This window comes from Miscanthus floridulus, chromosome 7, assembly GCF_019320115.1.
Source record: "Miscanthus floridulus cultivar M001 chromosome 7, ASM1932011v1, whole genome shotgun sequence".
In the NCBI taxonomy this organism is placed as follows: domain Eukaryota; kingdom Viridiplantae; phylum Streptophyta; class Magnoliopsida; order Poales; family Poaceae; genus Miscanthus; species Miscanthus floridulus.
The window spans coordinates 118273692-118290788 of NC_089586.1; the positions used below are offsets into that span (position 1 = coordinate 118273692).

The window sequence follows — 17097 nt, forward strand, 5'->3', positions numbered from 1 at the left end:
CAGAGCTCTGGTACGACCGCTGCAGGACCAAAACCTTTTTGAACCGGCAGCCAAGTCAAGTCAAACAGCTGCTCCACGATCGGGCAGCGAGCCAAAGTCCTTTGTGTACCGGTCGTAAACAGAGGTCACATTCACATCACATGACCGCCTCACCTCACCGGACGAACCCTAGCTTTTGCACAGCTCGGTGCCAGAGTCGACGGCGCCAAACTCGGCGCCAGAGTCGCCGGCGCCGAGATGCCTGCTAAATCAGCGCCACGTTAGTGTCGAGCCCAGGAGCTCGACGCCAGGGATGCTGGCGCTGAGACGTGTTAGCTCGGCGCCAGCATCGATAGCGCCGAGCTAAAAGTCTAGATTCTAAAATCTTTCATCCAGCGGTTTATTTATAAAAACTTAAAAAAAAGCTAAAAAGTAAAAAATTCGGTCCGTTCCATCTCAAACCGACGCCTGGGTCCATCAGTCGATGGGACCCCCGCCGTGTCAACCCCGCGTCCCAGCAGGGCGACCGGACGAACCGCAAGCAACGGCGCCCGCCCGCGCGCGCGGTTTCCGCCTCGGCGCCGCCGCGCCGGGTCCTTCGGTCCCTCCCTCCCGCGTTCCACAGGCACCACACACGACGCGTCTTCTCGGCCGTCGTGTCGTCCCGGCTCGGCCGGACCGAGTAAAACAAACACACAAAAGCCCGCAGGCCGGCCAAGTCAACACACCACCACGCAACGCAACCCAAACCCAACAGCCCAACCCCAACCCAACCAACCCAACCCAACCCAACAATAACGTAGCCGGCGGCAGCCAGCAGCCAGCAGCAGCAGCGCGTGCAAGTCCATCAGGCCCACCTCGTCCCACATCCCGCCCCCCCGTCAAATTTCCATTCCACCTCCCCCAGACCCCCACCCCACCTCATCACGCCGATGGCGCCGCGCCCGCGCCCGCTCTCCCCCCTCCTCCTCGCCGTCGCCGTCGCCGTGGTCCTCTCCCCACTCGCGGCCGCGCAGCCACAGCGGAACATCCAGACGACGTTCCCCTCCACCCGCACGCCGGCCTTCGCCACCCCGCCGCCGGCGATCGTACCCCCGTCCCCGTCACCCATCACCGCCCCGTCGCCGTCGTCGTCGTCGTCCGTGAAGCGCAGCGACATCGCGGTGGCGGTGGTGAGCACGGCGCTCAGCAGCTTCGCTGTCTCGGGCCTCGCCTTCTTCCTCTTCCTCCGCCACGGGAGGAAGAAGGAGCTGACGGCCGGGGGCGGGAATGGGTATCCTAACCAGCCGCAGGAGGGCGCCTTCGCCGGGAAGCGGCCGGAGAGGGAGCCGAGGCGGCTGCCGCGGGGCGGGGGCGGGGGCGGGGGAGGGGGCGGTTTCGGCATGGTGGATGAGAACGGCCTCGACGCGATATACTGGAGGGAGTTCGAAAAGGACGGCGAAGGCGGCGGCAGAGGGAGGAAGCCTACGGGGAGCAGGCGCCCCCCGCAGCCGCCTCCGCCCCGGCAGCAACAGCGGCAGGAGCAGCAGCACTGGCGCGCGGAGATGTGGCCGGAGCCCCAGCCGTCGTCGTCGCCGCCGTCCCCGCCGCGACGGTCCAGGAGGAACAAGATAGATCAGGAGCCGCTCATCCCGGTGGGCTCCCTGGACTCCGCGTCCGCCATGTTCGACGACTCGCTGCACCCGCCCAGCTCCGGCTCCAGCTCCTCCTTCTCCGTGTCCTCGCGTCCTCCGCCGCCGACCCCGGCCGTCGCTGTCAGCTCCGTGCCCCGCCCGCCTCCGCGGCCTGCACCTGCCGCCTCGCCAAGCGCATCGCCGGGTCTGCCGCCGCCGCCTGGGAGAGCAAGCCCGCCACCTGCGCCACCCATGGTCGCTGCCGCTGTCGCGTCGCCTCCACCGCCACCTCCAAAACCAGCAGCCGCGTCGCCGCCGCCGCCACCACCACCGGCCAAGGCCTCACCTCCGCCGCCGCCACCGGCCAAGGGCCCACCTCCGCCGCCACCACCGGCCAAGGGCCCACCTCCGCCGCCACCTCCCAGAGGTGGCCCGCCTCCACCACCACCGCCCAAAGGCCCGTCCCCTCCGCCACCAGGAGGAAAAAAAGGAGGGCCGCCTCCGCCACCTCCAAAGGGTGGGGCATGGGCGTCCTCTTCTAGGCCGCCGACAGCGCCGGGCATGCCATCCGGGGCCGGCGAGCAGCAGGCGAAGCTGAAGCCGCTGCATTGGGACAAGGTCAATGTGCAGGCCACCGACCACTCCATGGTGTGGGACAAGATCACCGGCGGTTCATTCAAGTAAGTCCCCCCCTGAATTTAACACCGCTTCTCATTTCCATTGCTGATTACCGTAGTACTGCCACTATACGATCGAGATAGGTGTCAGAATTTCATTCTAGGCGCTTCATGAGCACGCTAGGACAACAATGTCACTAGGATCAGTAGGAACACAGTACTGAGACATAGGGACGGATGGAGTAGTGGAGTACCAAGTTCAGAGTTCATGTGGTAGTACCATGCAAATCAATCGGACACTGCGGATTTTGCGAGTACTTCCACTAATTTTAATCAGCAGCATTGAGCTCTAGGAGTATTTCTATAGAGTGGAGAGAAATCACGCAGGTTCACTAGACTTGGCATGAAAAAGAATCCCCCAGTGCAAAGACAAATCCACAGAGGTAAACAGTAAATAAATTATGGGGAGGACTTTTCACTAGCATTTTGGTAGGAGCACGTTCCTCGATGGTATCGACAAACCATGGCTGCCGCTTTTTCGGTGGACTGACGTCGCAGCATCTTCGATCGGATGCCCAAATCCAAGTCCTGTGGTGCCTTTTTGTGCGCGTAGGATCCAGAGTACTTTACATACAGGCTGGGACAAAGATAGATGGCGAGATTTGCTTTAATCTAAAGCGCGTTCTCTGTCTAGCTTGAGCTTACTGATTAAGAAATGATCAATAGAATGGGTATACGGGATTTCGTGGAACAAGTACTATACGAGTTGGTGTAGCATGCTTTTCAAGTTTCATTGAACAAGTAGTATGAATATTTCTTATTTGGTGGAGTCAACCAGTGCATAGAGTAGCAGAGATTCCCAACTTCTCTGATCTATCTTTTGGTACGAATTTAAGCTTATTAAAGGCCAAACTTTGTTGTCGAAACAATGGTCAATGCTGGGAATTTGGTTTTCTATGTTTCTATTTACTTCAGATAAAGACGCTTCGACGGAACTCACAAAATGGACAACAATATTACTCTACTATTTTGTTGTGCAAACCGGAACTCACAAAATGTGCAACGATATTATTGTTACTATTTTGTTGTACAAACCATGATAGGAATGGAGACACTTTACCTTGTTACAAAGCAATCATGGATTCAAGGGTATAAAGCAATCCCAATCAAGATGGCCCCGAATTGTCTCTGTCCACTTGTGCCATTGGAGTCACTAGTCAGTTGTCACGGCACAGCATCACTTTGCATGATTGAAGAAACCGAGCTTGTGTCAGCTATTAGTTACCGCAATTTTGATACGAGCAATTTCACATGAATTTACTAGTATTACATAGTGCTCAGAAAACACATGTTTTTTCCCAATAATTATTCAGTTATTTGTGATGGATCGAATATCATCTCAAGTTTCTTACTGTGTCAATTCTGGTGTCTTTCCAGCTTGGACGAAGGCATCATCGAGGCTCTATTCGGCACTGCAGCAGCAAACCGCAAGCCTAAATCTGCAGACTCCAAGGAATCTGCTGGATCGTCGGCCGGCCTCGGGCGCTCAAACTCGCCGGAGCAAATATTCCTGCTCGAGCCACGCAAGTCGCACAATATTTCCATCATCCTGAAGTCCCTCACGGTGGGGCGGGATGAAATAATCGACGCCCTCCGGGATGGGAACACAGAACTCAGCACTGAGGTCCTGGAGAAGCTTTCGCGGCTCAACATCTCTAAAGAAGAAGAGTTCACCATCTTGAAGTTCTCTGGGAACCCCGACAGGCTTGCCCCTACGGAGGCCTTCCTCCTCCGCCTCCTCCTTGACGTGCCCAATCCGATTGCACGTGTCAATGCACTGCTTTTCAAGGTGAACTATGGTGCTGAGGTTGCACAGCTCAAGCACTCGCTTCGAACGTTGGAATTGGCAAGCCAGGAGCTGAGGACAAAGGGCCTGTTCTTCAAGCTGCTCGAGGCCGTGCTCAAGGCAGGAAACAGGATGAATGCTGGAACAGCACGTGGCAACGCTCAGGCCTTCAACCTTACAGCGCTCCGCAAGCTCTCTGACGTGAAGAGCACTGATGGGAGCACCACATTGCTGCACTTCGTCATTGAGGAGGTTGTCCGCTCTGAGGGAAAGCGGCTTGCCATCAATCGTAACCACAGCATCCGCCGCTCAGGCAGTCTCGCAAGGTCTGGCCACGAGGGAGGCAGTTCAGCAGCAGGCTTTGCAAGCCAGGGGCCATCACGGGAGGAAAGGCAGAACGAATACATGAACTTGGGGCTACCAATTGTTGGTGGTCTCAGCACAGAGTTTGCCAACGTGAAGAGAGCCGCACTGGTCGACTACGATGCAGTTGTCAGCGAGTGTGCCATTCTAGACAGCCGACTCAATGAGATCAAGAGGCTCCTGGAGACTTGCAGTGATGATGGATTTGCGAGGGGGTTGCGAGGATTTGTGAAGGCTGCAGAACAGGAGCTGAAGGCACTAAGAAGGGAGCAGGAAAGAGTACTTGAGCTGGTCCAGAAGACAACAGAGTACTACCATGCCGGTGCCACCAAGGAGCGGAACGCACATCCCCTCCAGCTGTTCATCGTAGTGAGGGACTTCCTGGGTATGGTTGATCAGGCATGTGTGGACATCAAGAGGAAAGTGCAGCAGAAGAAACCGGCACCATCGTCATCGCAGCCAAACACAGCTGCTGCCCCCACGGTGGTGGCTGCGGCCACAACAGCAGCGACAGCGTCAGCGACAAAGGAAGCCACCGATGCTCAAGCAGCACCAGCTCAGAAACCACCCGAAGAGGCAGATGGCAAAAGGAAGAGGGTCATGCCAAGATTTCCAAACCTACCAGCGCACTTCATGAAGGATAGTGCAGATTCTGATTCAAGTAGTGATGAGGAATAGATTGAACGGGTGGCTGTAAATGATTGTTTGCATTGTTTTGAATTGGTTGTTGTAGAGGTATAGGATAGCTGCAGACTGTACATAAAGCAATTTTTACATTGGTTCTTTTGTCCATTTCTTCAATCAAGATCCAGATTGAGAGCACCGAATAGAATTCTACAGAAATTTGTAAAAAATTTTGACGTGAAGATCTCAATTGCTTAGAAATGATATCTTTGTTTGAGGGGAAAACCCCTACTGTTGGTAGGCTATATAAAGAAAATGTAAAGGCATTGTACAAATACAAAGGCTAAAAAGTTAACAAAAAGGAGAGAAGACCTGGACATAGAGAGACAATTAGGAAAGATAGCCATGTCAGAAGATATGTTGGGTCTCTTGTAAAAAAATTGACTCCATTCCGTTGCTTCCAAATTTTCCAGGCTACTATTATAAAAAAATCACCATGAATGAAGAAAGGTAACTGTAAATATTTTTTTCCTGCTTGCGTCATCATGCTGAAAAAAGGTAGAGGCATGATCCAGGTGAGACCAACCCAATGCCAACAGGCTTTACTGAATTGACATCCAAAGAAGAGATGCAGCACTGTTTCTTCCATATTTGTGTGGCACAGTACCCACTTAATAATAGTCATATCCATTGACACTGATTCTGAGTATATTTCTGGTGTTCAGGCATCTAGAAGAAGCCGTGAGAAAATCTAGAGCTTGTTGCTGTGCTTTGATCTCCATATCCTTTTGATTGGGTCAGGTGGTTGGAAATTCTGGAATTGGCAGTGAGAATTTTTTGGATGAACAATCCTATGAACCTCACATGTGATGCCATTTGTCTTTGTCATCATTCTGAATTCTGATTCCTTGAATCAATCACTGTAGTTGTTGATCTTCTTGAAAAGCATGTTTAGCCAGTGGGATATCAACTGCTCTTGGATTTCTTCATTGTGACAACTGGTAATTATTTTTCACGGTACAACAAAGAATTGCCTACCTATAACAATTGTAAAATAAGCAGCCGGGCAAACCCTCTGTTAGTAGTACTCACAAGTTTTAGGCTTTCAACCAGCAAGCTCACTAATCGGTACTCGGTCCATGACGCTGCAAGCAATTTGTGCATTCTTTTGGAGAACTGGATCAATGTCGGGCAGTTTTGGAATCTGGAAAATCAAGATATTATGCAGTGTAATTGCATCATGACAGAGTATTGCGCTATCAAAAATAGATAATCCACGGGAAACATTGGTTAATGAGTCTGCTCGCTTGATAACAGACCTGAGCTAGTAAATCTATTGAGCGCCTGAGTAGACGGGCTAAATCTCCATCGTCCATTGCAGAGTCCATCATTATCTCCCTCCAGGTCAACCCTGAAGCCCAGGCTTCAACCATCCCAGCAAACTGGGCATCTATTTCGCAAGGTATCTATATGCAAAGGAATAAACAAATCAGAAAACAGAGAGAAGACAACAATTGGACAAACAACACTAATAACACAGTAGCATGGTATGCCAAACCTTAACACCATGTCTCTCTTGGAGATCAATTAGCGAATTTCTCTGCTCTTCTAAATAACTTATAACACCAGTAACAACAGAAGAAGGTTCATATACATAGCTGCAAACAGCCAAACAGTCAGCAGGACATCATTAAGAAGAGACCAAACATTTTTTTTTTTAAAAGAACTATCAACCATATACAGATGAAAATGTATTAATGAATTCTTATACTTAAATAAAGAGGGAAAAGGCCAAGACTGCAGCCTACAGGGTATCTGTAATTTTTTGACATCAAATTTCCCACATGGCTAGTCCGTCTTTGGACATTGTTCTAAATCTTTGTGTATTTTTCTCATGAGGAAAAACTAGGAAACAGAATTTTAAACATGTTGGTAGGGGCATTATGTCACTGCTAAATAGGGCTTGCATTGTACGGCAACTGTGAATAGACACTCTAATGAGTACAACAGCATGGTTGAGCTGTCATTATCTTTGCTAGCGAAGTACTACAATTGTTACAGTGGAAAGCATATATGAGACAAACAATGTGCTGATCCACATTTTTAGAAAGCCTAATGTGACAGATACCTATCCCATTGATATATCCACATTTTTAGAAAGCCTAATGTGACAGATATCTGTCCCATTGATATACTTTAATTAAATGCAAGCGCATTTGAACTAATCTTGCTGCTGAAAACAAATTGGATAAGGAACTCTATATTATGTAGATATCTCATCAGGAAGCTTGGCATTGCCACGGGCAAGGACACACCGGATGCTAATTCATTTGTGCAGTACTGAAAGACCTCTGTAAGCTCACTTTCCTCATGGAAACGTGAATCCGTCAGGCAGCTTTTCCCTGGTTCTGATTGGAGGAGTGAAATCACGGCTACTTTGGCCTACTAGGTGACAGATCCTTCTGTCCACTTGTCATGCAAGTGTTTCCATGACAACAGACACCATATTCATGTGGATTGTGCATGGCCTCAATGGCTGGGTACGTTGCTATGCTGTTAGGAACTTTGTTGCACGTGATCTTAGTTGCTTAGAGTTAGAGGGGTCATGTCATGTACGGGCGCACCTATAGGCGCCGTCGTGACACCAGGAGGGCTGCGGAACGTGCGGCTAAGGCAGGTGCCACCGTCAGTGGCTAAGTTTAGAAAGATAGGATCTAGTTTCCTTTTGCATGCCTTAATTATAGGAGAGTTGGTTGGGCCATTGGCCATATATGCCGTGTAACAGACTTGGAGAGAATTAAGCAAGATCAGTTATCCTAAAGTTGCTCCTCTCTCCCAAACTCTCTCAAGCCACCGGTGAGATCTTCTCACGGTGAAGGCCTGGAGCGCGACTACGAGTTACGTAGCCGCGGTCCGGCGACGTTGGGCGTTGAGGCGCTTGACAACCTGGTATCGGCGTCACGTACATCCTCTCCCACCCGCTCCAGCCCTCCACCACCCCCTTCCACGTCCACTCCTTCCACCGGCCACTCCACCACCATGGCTGAACCCACCATCAAGGACCTCATGGAGATGATGAAGTCGTTCCAGACTGAATTGTCTTCCGTGAAGGCCGACATGGCCACCATGAAGGACAAGTCATCATCGTCGTCGGACAACGGCGGCGGCAGCCGCGAGGAGCCTCCTCGTGATCTGGATCGGCCCCCACGATTCCAGAAGCTCGACTTCCCTCGCTTCGATGGCAAGACCGATCCGATGCTCTTCATCAACAAATGCGAATCCTATTTTCGCCAACAGCGCACCATGCCGGAGGAGCGCGTGTGGATGGCCTTCCTCTCTTCCCCAGGCGCCCAAGGGCAAGCTGAAGCCGCGCTTCGTCGGGCCTTACCAAGTCACCGAGCGCATCAACCAGGTAGCTGTTCGTCTAGCGCTGCCCCCGCGCGCCAAGCTGCACGATGTCTTCCACGTCGGCCTTCTCAAGAAGTTCGTCGGCGCACCACCGGCTACGCCACCTCCCCTTCCACCCATTCATCATGGGGCGGTGACTCTAGAACCGGAGCAGGCTGTTCGGTACCGGCTGGCAAAGGGTGTTCGGCAGGTGCTCATCCGCTGGAAAGGGCAGTCCACTGCTGGTGCGACCTGGGAGGATGTTGCAGACTTCAGCGACAAATTTCCCCAGTTTCAGCTCGAGGACGAGCTGAACGTCGAGGGGGGGAGAGATGTCATGTACGGGCGCACCTATAGGCGCCGTCGTGACACCAGGAGGGCTGCGGAGCGCGCGGCTAAGGCAGGTGCCACCGTCAGTGGCTAAGTTTAGAAAGATAGGATCTAGTTTCCTTTTGCATGCCTTAATTATAGGAGAGTTGGTTGGGCCATTGGCCATATATGCCGTGTAACAGACATGGAGAGAATTAAGCAAGATCAGTTATCCTAAAGTTGCTCCTCTCTCCCAAACTCTCTCAAGCCACCGGTGAGATCTTCTCACGGTGAAGGCCTGGAGCGTGACTACGAGTTACGTAGCCGCGGTCCGGCGACGTTGGGCGTTGAGGCGCTTGACAGGTCACCTTTAGCTGCTAGTTGTGTCACTGTTTGCTGCTTCTCTTAGTGCTGTTCGTCGTCCGGTCACAAATTGTTTTTATGTAATTACTTAATTGTGAACTTTGCTGGTAATACTTCTTAGATTAGTCTTGCAAGGATCATGCTGGTCTTGGTAAGACTAGGCTTACTATGACTGTGTGTTGTAACTTTCTCTCCCTCTTAAGGAAAAACATGCTTACTGTGGTTGCAAAAAAAATGTAGACATCACATCATATATATCAGGACACTAAATATATGTAGCAAGTTATAAACATAAACATGAAAAACAAAAAAGGTAGTACAGTTTTGCACCTGCTATTTTTCCAAGGACGAAGTTTGATCCCTTCCGAGACTAAACTTCCACAAACCGCTGCCAGTTGAGATGGCTTTAGATCCAAGAGGACCTTGTTCCTTAGAACCATAGCAAGCCAGAGCTCGTTTTCCCCTCGTATAGCTGCTGCCGTCTCACCCAAAGGATAGATTACCTGAGTATTGATATCTAATGCTCTAGCCTCTTGTATGACTCTGCTAATCTGGTAAATATTTCATATAGAGAACCACAAATTAATACCTGATGAAATGTCCATTGATGGCAAACATACGGATAGACAAGCAATATGCAAATGAACACCATATGTGACCTATGTATGTAGAGACATGGTAGAAACCATCAGATCTTAAGAATTATCAAGTGCCACTTATGATGAGTGAGTGTAAGAGAGCAAGGCACCATTGTGCCCAAATGCCCAAATCGGGAATGATTGGTGGAAGAGGGGAGTAGGGCGAGGCGTGGGGGACATCGCCTTCAATGGATGCAGCAGCTCATACTGCAATGCCTAAAATGTAGTTCAGCTATAAGATCAGAAAAGAACATAAGGAAATTGATGCATGAAGAGATACTTGGAAAAATATATGAATATAGAAAAAGATGCATGGTAACCTGGAGAAATTCTTTCCAACCGGTCGGTTCAATTTGTCTTATCCGTCGAGTCAAGCGACGGGATCTAGCTTCCAAGCGCTCAATCTTCTCTTTTGTAAAATTTCTTATGTCGATGATCTTTTGGAATTCTTTGAAACCCTTAGTACTCTTTATTGTTTTCTTCAAATGTGAAACCTTCCTCCTCTGTTGCTTGTAGCATTCTACAGCATCTTGATGTTCCTGGGAAAATCGTTCTACCTGTGATCAAAATAAGTTTAAAATTTTAACAAAGGATAGTTAAACCTAAAATAACTGTAAGTTGGAAAAGGACCTCCTAATTTCAGACATTGATTATTTGAATAATATTAACCAACATATACAGAGGGATAGGGGTTGAGTCCAGGTGAAGACCCCCCCCCCCCCCCCCCCCCCCAAAAAAAAAACAAAAAACAAAAAGCGCCATTATTCTGTATGATGACAGAAAATGGCATGCAGAAGCTGGAAATCATTTCGTAGGGAACTAATTTAACTATGCCTATAAAACATGGCTTATCTGAGATTATGCGTAGGCATTGGTGATTGGTTTTTATATTAGCATCAATATAGGACTGCCAGTGGTAAGGTGCACTAGTCCAATCTTAGGACCCAACCATTACAAGATACAAGATAATAACATTCATACTGGAACATCAATTCTAGTGTTTGTTAAGTCTAGCTGTCTACTACAACGTCACAGAACAGCCAAGGAGCAAGTCTAACCTCATCGTCTTCCGAAAGGCTATTAAGCACAGGAACATTGAGACTCCACGACCATGTGTCTAAAGAACCATCCATGCTTAACAAAGAGCCATATTCTGATTTTGCAACTTTATCCCACATCAACTCTTCACGCAGAAGGAGCTGCTTCAGGGTTTCTCTAGGGAGTGTGCCCCCTTCAACAGAAGCGACAGCAGGTAGACCTGTCTTGTAAACAGTTTTTATCCATTTTTCTGTGAACAAATACCATGAATTATCTGAACTTAAAGCTACATAGTAAGATGGGCAATAGAGTTGTTCCCCACTATCAAGTTTCTGCTTGCCAGAAACAAGTGAATCATCTTCCACCTGCAGTAAGTATATAAGGAGTAAGCATGCTTAGGTTTTCCTTCTGCAATGTTTTTTTTTTTAAAAAAAGTATCTCACCATGTTCGTGATCTTTTGATCAGCAAATGAGTTGAGGTTTCCAATAAATACAGCAGGGATCGTGTGCTGAATTGAATCCTTATCTTTGTATTGCAGGCACATGAAAGGAAGATGGCCACTTTCAAATTCTGCTAACCGATTTTTCCATGCAGCCATTCTCTCCAGTTCCATCTTTTTTTTCAGCTCATTTCTGATCTGCTTCTCTTCCTGAGGGGCAGGGGTGTAGAACATTAGATGGATCAGTATATTATTAACTTTAATAGATCAAAACAACTAAACAATGAATATTACCTTTAGTCTCTTCTGTAGAAGGGAAATCTCAGCATAGTCTTCCTCTGATAATTCTTCCCTGCATTTTCGGTCAATAGATTCATCAGTAATTTCTGAAGAGAGGTATTGTATTTCTTGCTGTATTCTTTCAATCTCTTCTTCGGCAGCAACCATTACATTGCTCCCAACATAATTCCCAAAGCTTTGCTCCACGAGCTTTCGAGCTTCTTCTAAGGTTCTTCCAGAGCGCTTGACCTTAACATCATCCGATTCTTTCTGATTATGTGTAACTTTTGAACCCTGGACAGCATATTCAAACCCATTAGATAAAGATCTGGAGAAAGCAGGAACTTCTGAATAGATAATAATAAAAAGAAATAAAAATACATACGGCAAGAAGATTCAAAACCATCCCATATGATGCAGTGAATTGTGAGACAAGTGGCTCAAGTCCGGCAAAGATGATGTCACAACACTCTTCAGGCCCTTCATATGGAGTCTGAACAAGAACAGCATGCCCAACTGTATCAATCCCTCTCCTTCCAGCACGACCTGCCATCTGGAATAGTTCATTTGGGGTTAAGAGCTGGCGCCCAGCATCTATTCTTTTGATGAGAGAAGACATCACAGCCGTCCTAGCAGGCATATTAATCCCAGCTGCAAGGGTTTCTGTCGCAAAAACTACTTTAACAAGGCCACGCTGAAATAATTCTTCAATAAATGATTTCCACAGTGGCAAGCAACCAGCATGATGGGCCGCAACTCCTCGCAACAGTCCTTTCACAGCGCTTTCTCGAACAGCATCAGGATATTGCATCTTGAACCTCCTAAGTTCCAGTTCAACTTCACTAGCCTCACAGTCATGCAACAGTCTGCAATCCTCAAGGTACTCAACAGCTGCATCACACCCTCTTCTACTAAAAATAAACCAAATAGCTGGAAGCATGTCATTTTCCCATAGTTGTGATAAAGTGTCACGTATTAGTGGAACCTGCATTCGAAGGTACCAAGAAAATGGCATCAATTTGTCATTCCACATAATTGGACCACGTCTTCTAGGAAGAAAAATAACAAATGGCAATTCAAATCTATTATGTAAGAAAGCAAGTAAGCAAAGCTTAAAAGGGATTTTAGTCCATACTTGGGAACGGCGCATATTGCTGAGTTCATGCTTTGATAACTGAACCTGTTTCGATATGTCAAAAGAGCTGCTATTACCTTGCTCAATTTTATTTGTTCTAAATCTCCTCTTTCCTTTGACATAATAGAACTCACTCTTTGGAGATGATAAGTTTTGGAAGTTAGACATCCGCAGTTTCCTGTATGAATAGAAGAAGAAAATGAAAGTTGTAATGTGGCCCCTATTTTCAAATATAAATTCCAGTGTGAAAGGAAAACCCATGTGTCATGACTCATGAGATCCATATGCACTTGTTTTTATTTTTGTCCTTAATATCAAGAACGAATTTGAGTTTAAAGTTCTGCATGTCTCCACGAAAAAAATTGGACCACTCTAAAAACCACATCCCTTATCTTTTAAAATGGACTTGCACATCTGGTACCTATTCATTTTTTTCCCCTTTCCATCAAGAAGTGGTTGCAATGAGTATTTCTTCGAGAAGTGCCAAGTAAGCGGAACTGGACGTTTGTTCGATGTTACAAGCTCTGTTTTACCATGAATCTACAAGGAAAGATACATAAGAATGATTCCATACTTCAGAAAATAGAACAATGTCTTGCAATACTGAGCAAATAAAGGTAAATCATTATGTTTATAACAAAACATTTGCGCATGCATGTGTTTGTGCAGTCTCAGTGTAATTTATAGTAAGAGAAAATCCTAGGCCAATGGTAGGAAAAATTGCACCTAAATTTATAGTAGGAAGACAAGCTCACATTCTTGCATAAACATCACTGAGGATAAAGAAAACCAGCTCACAAATAATTAAACATGAATCTGCCATTACCTGACTTATCCAGCCAGCTAATTCATCGGGATTTGCAACAGTGGCTGACAGACATATAAGCTGGACTTCCTTTGGACAATATATGACCTAAGACATGATAAAAGTGGCTAAGTCAAATGACCAACATGAACACAAGTGATCAATATGAGAGTAATCCAATAGCATACAGTTTCTTCCCAAACAGTGCCACGTGAGATATCACTCAAATAATGGACTTCGTCCAAAACAATGACATCAACTTGAAATAATCTACCTTCAGAGGCTGTCATGCCAACACTGCAGTACAAACAGAAGATGTCAAGACTCATCTCAGATGCAGGACAGGGAACATCAGTTACTACTTACGACCTAGAACTACCTACCGGCAAAAGATTGACCTCCTAAAGACACTACCTTATAGTTAAGAAACAGGAAAACTATCGAGAAAAGAAATCACATGTATTTTAAAATCAGCGTGTACAATTTGGGAAAGGCTGGCAATAATTTTATTTAAGTGTATATCTACTGTGAATGGTTCTCATCATAAAAGCTTCTGCAATATTTGTATAATTAAAAATGGCAAACTGCTAAACTGGTATGCAGAGTGAGTATCTGCAACAATCCATATTGATCATTGTATATCACTCTAAAATACCTTTGGTACAGCATGTTACGTAAAATCTCTGTCGTCATAATTAGGATCTGAGCATCTTTGTTGATAGCAGAATCTCCTGTAAGAAGGCCAACATTATGATCACCAAAGGTATCCCTGAAATAATTGTACAACCAATTGTGTCAAAAATGAATTTACTAGATAAACTGATTTATTTTTTTATGGATTTAATAGTAAACCTGCAAAAGTAGGAGAATCAGAAAATAACATTTTACCGGAAATCACGGAACTTCTGGTTTGACAAGGCCTTTAATGGTGTTGTGTAGAAGAGACGCCTTCCTCTAGCTACTGTTGCGACTGCTGCAGCTTCTGCTATTAATGTCTTCCCACTACTTGTAGGTGCAGAAACTACAACAGATGAACCTCTTAAAAATGCTTGTATAGCCAAGCGCTACAAGAAGATAGGAAACAGGGTAAGAAAAACGGAGTACAATAGCTTGTGGACATTGGATAATGCTCCTATTGCTTAAATTAATTTTGGAACATATAACTCCCGAATGATCAGATTTACATGCAGCATAAAAAACATATCCGCCTTCAAGACAATTTATTGCTGAAAGAGGGATTGTTTATGTTATCTGTCCAATCACAATGCCCAATAACTAAGTTATAATTTTGAAATTAGTTCAAATTAACTTGAAACCCATTAAACTAATTCAGGTTTTTAAATCAGTAAACTACTACAGTTTTATGAAGGCCATGCCAGATTCTTTTGTTGCCTGCTTAGTTAGTAGTGCTATACAAAACATCCCAAGAGTAGCTTGTCCCAAACAATGCCATCAGAAATCAGTCAAAATCGTGAAAGTTTTTTTCCCCGGGAAAGGTGATGGAAATTGTAATGTTTAACAATGAGACCACCATGGTCCCAAGTCCGACCCCCCACCACCACAAAAACAATATTACTATGTAACCATGCCCATTCCAACAAACAATGGCTCGAAAAGAAATAGAGCCCCCCAAATTTAGGCAGAAATGTTATACAACACACGTGTGTTTTAGCACAAAAAAACACATGGATTTTTAGTCCACCGGATCATTGCCTCGGTTCGTCTGCGTCCGTCAGATCTGCCAAGCCGTGTCCTCGGTTCGTCTGCGTCCTTCCAGGTATGTGCGTGGTCGTGTCAGGTGAGACCCAGAGGGAGAGAGAGGACGCGAACGCGAACGCGATCGCGCCTGGCCAGGGCCCCACGACGCGACGACCCATGACGAACGGGCAGGCAATGGAACCAACCGCACTGTAATTTATCCTTCCATAGAAAAAAATTGTTTTATGTGATATGTGATTTGTGATCTGTGGATCTGTGATCTTGTGATTGTCTGAAGGTAGAAGAAGAATGGAGGCTGTTGGATCTTAATCTTATGGTGCAAAAAAAATCATGTGTTGAAATTGTATAAAACACATGGTTGTGCAGTAGACAGACTCCCAGGAGTTTCTTTCTTCGGAACTCAAATTTGAGTGCTTAAATTAGAAAGTGTGCTGCAGAGAAGAACTACCTGTACCTTGTCGTTACAAAATACAAATTACACGTGTGAGAAATCTTCCACAAAAAATTCAAAACTGCATTTAACTTTACCGGCCCAGCATTGGAGTTGCACGGTTCAACAAATAGAAGCAGGGCTAGCCCATCGAGTCAGGAACCAAAACGATACCTGAAACTTGTCGATGGGGAAGTCGTAGATCCCGGCGAGCTCGTTGTAGTCGATGATGTCCTCCCCGAACTCCCGCACCTCAGCGACCAGTTTCGCCACCCGCCGCGACTTATACTCCTCCGACTCCCGCCTTCGCGCTGCGGTATCCTCCCTCTCGTCCTCGTCCTCGTCCTCCTCCGCCTCTTCCTCGTACTCACCACCGCTCTCCTCGTCCACCGCCTCCTCGTCGGCCTCATCTCCCTCATCCCCGTCACCGAAATCGTCGTAGTATTCATCGTCTACGTCGCGGATGCCTATCTCGTCGTCGTCGTCATCCACGTCAACCTCCTCATCCTCGTCGTCGTCAGAAACCGAAGCGGCGGCGCGGGACGGCGAGCGCGCGGAGGCGAGGTGGAGCCTACAGGCGCGGGAGGGGAGGATGAGAGGAAGAGGTAGCGTCTGGGTTGGCGAGAGCGCGTGGCGCGAGACGGTCGGGAGTGGGAAGAGGAGCAGGCGGGGGGCGATACAGTGCATGGCGGGAGGTGCGATGCTTCGGGGTGGAGGAGGCGGGGAGAGGCGGAGAGGAGACGAGATAAAGTTTCGGATTTTGTTTTAAGACTTCTATACGTTGACTCGTTGAGACGGCAAGCGCCTAAATACGTCAAAGAAGTGGGTTTACCGTTTGCACTATCCTTCCTAACGGCATGCCATCTAGAGGAAATTTTTTTAACAGCACGTTTGGTTGAAGGTAATTGAAAAGAGGAAACATTCTCAAAAGAAAAATTGAAAAGAGGAAACGAAGGATTGGAGTTTTTTTAGAACACGAAGGATTGGAGTTAAATTACGTTTGGTTGAGGTAATTGAAAGGAGGGGATGGAAGATTAGAGTTAAATAAAAAATTAAAAATCGTGTGTTTGTTTTATAGGAGTGGGAGTTTTGGTTAAAAGAAAAGGTAGAGTTTAGAGAGCACCACTAATCAATTCTCTAGAAGAGGCGTTGGAGGTGTGTTTTTAACGAAGAGATAAGTGCATCATCACTATTTATCATGATTTGTCATATGATTTCACGTTCAAAGATCTACCCACCAAATAGGGGATATAAATTCTCTACTCCCCTTTTTATTTTTCTCCATAAACCAAACAAGAGATCGAGACTAAAAGTCAAAATTTCACCTTAATTTCCTCTATCAACATCCACCATTAATTTCCATGCCGTTTTTCCATGTGGTTGCCAAACACATCGTAAGTCACATCAAGATTGCCATATTCACTTATTATTGAGGGTCGGCTTGTTTGATGTCCTAACAGCACGGTTATTAGAAGACCGACGATCAGACTAAAAAAACTAGAGCCAGTGTTT

The 17097-nt window shown here is 46.8% G+C and overlaps 2 protein-coding genes across 3 annotated transcripts; one reads left to right on the forward strand and one right to left on the reverse strand.

Annotated features, from left to right (window-relative positions):
• The first annotated feature begins 712 nt into the window (after positions 1-712).
• LOC136467714 (formin-like protein 16) lies at positions 713-5256 on the forward strand. Its single transcript, XM_066466484.1, has 2 exons — positions 713-2272; positions 3647-5256. Exons 1-2 carry the CDS (start codon positions 912-914, stop codon positions 5094-5096), a joined length of 2811 nt encoding a protein of 936 aa, XP_066322581.1. The 5' UTR covers positions 713-911; the 3' UTR covers positions 5097-5256.
• A 187-nt stretch (positions 5257-5443) lies between these two features.
• On the reverse strand, positions 5444-16342 carry LOC136467713 (DExH-box ATP-dependent RNA helicase DExH15 chloroplastic-like). 2 transcript variants are annotated; one of them, XM_066466482.1, is made up of 16 exons: positions 15760-16342; positions 14325-14500; positions 14092-14205; positions 13625-13733; positions 13458-13544; positions 13053-13171; positions 12632-12809; positions 11882-12481; positions 11512-11790; positions 11221-11427; positions 10798-11142; positions 10060-10296; positions 9432-9652; positions 6601-6700; positions 6362-6508; positions 5444-6246 (listed from the first exon to the last, which is right to left on the reverse strand). In XM_066466482.1, the coding sequence occupies exons 1-16, from the start codon at positions 16270-16272 to the stop codon at positions 6148-6150; spliced, it is 3531 nt and encodes a 1176-aa protein (XP_066322579.1). In that variant the 5' UTR covers positions 16273-16342; the 3' UTR covers positions 5444-6147. The 2 variants fall into 2 exon arrangements, with proteins under 2 accessions (XP_066322579.1, XP_066322580.1); XM_066466483.1 differs by lacking the exons at positions 5444-6246; positions 6362-6508; positions 6601-6700; positions 9432-9652 and adding an exon at positions 9689-9955.
• Between the last annotated feature and the right edge of the window lie 755 nt (positions 16343-17097).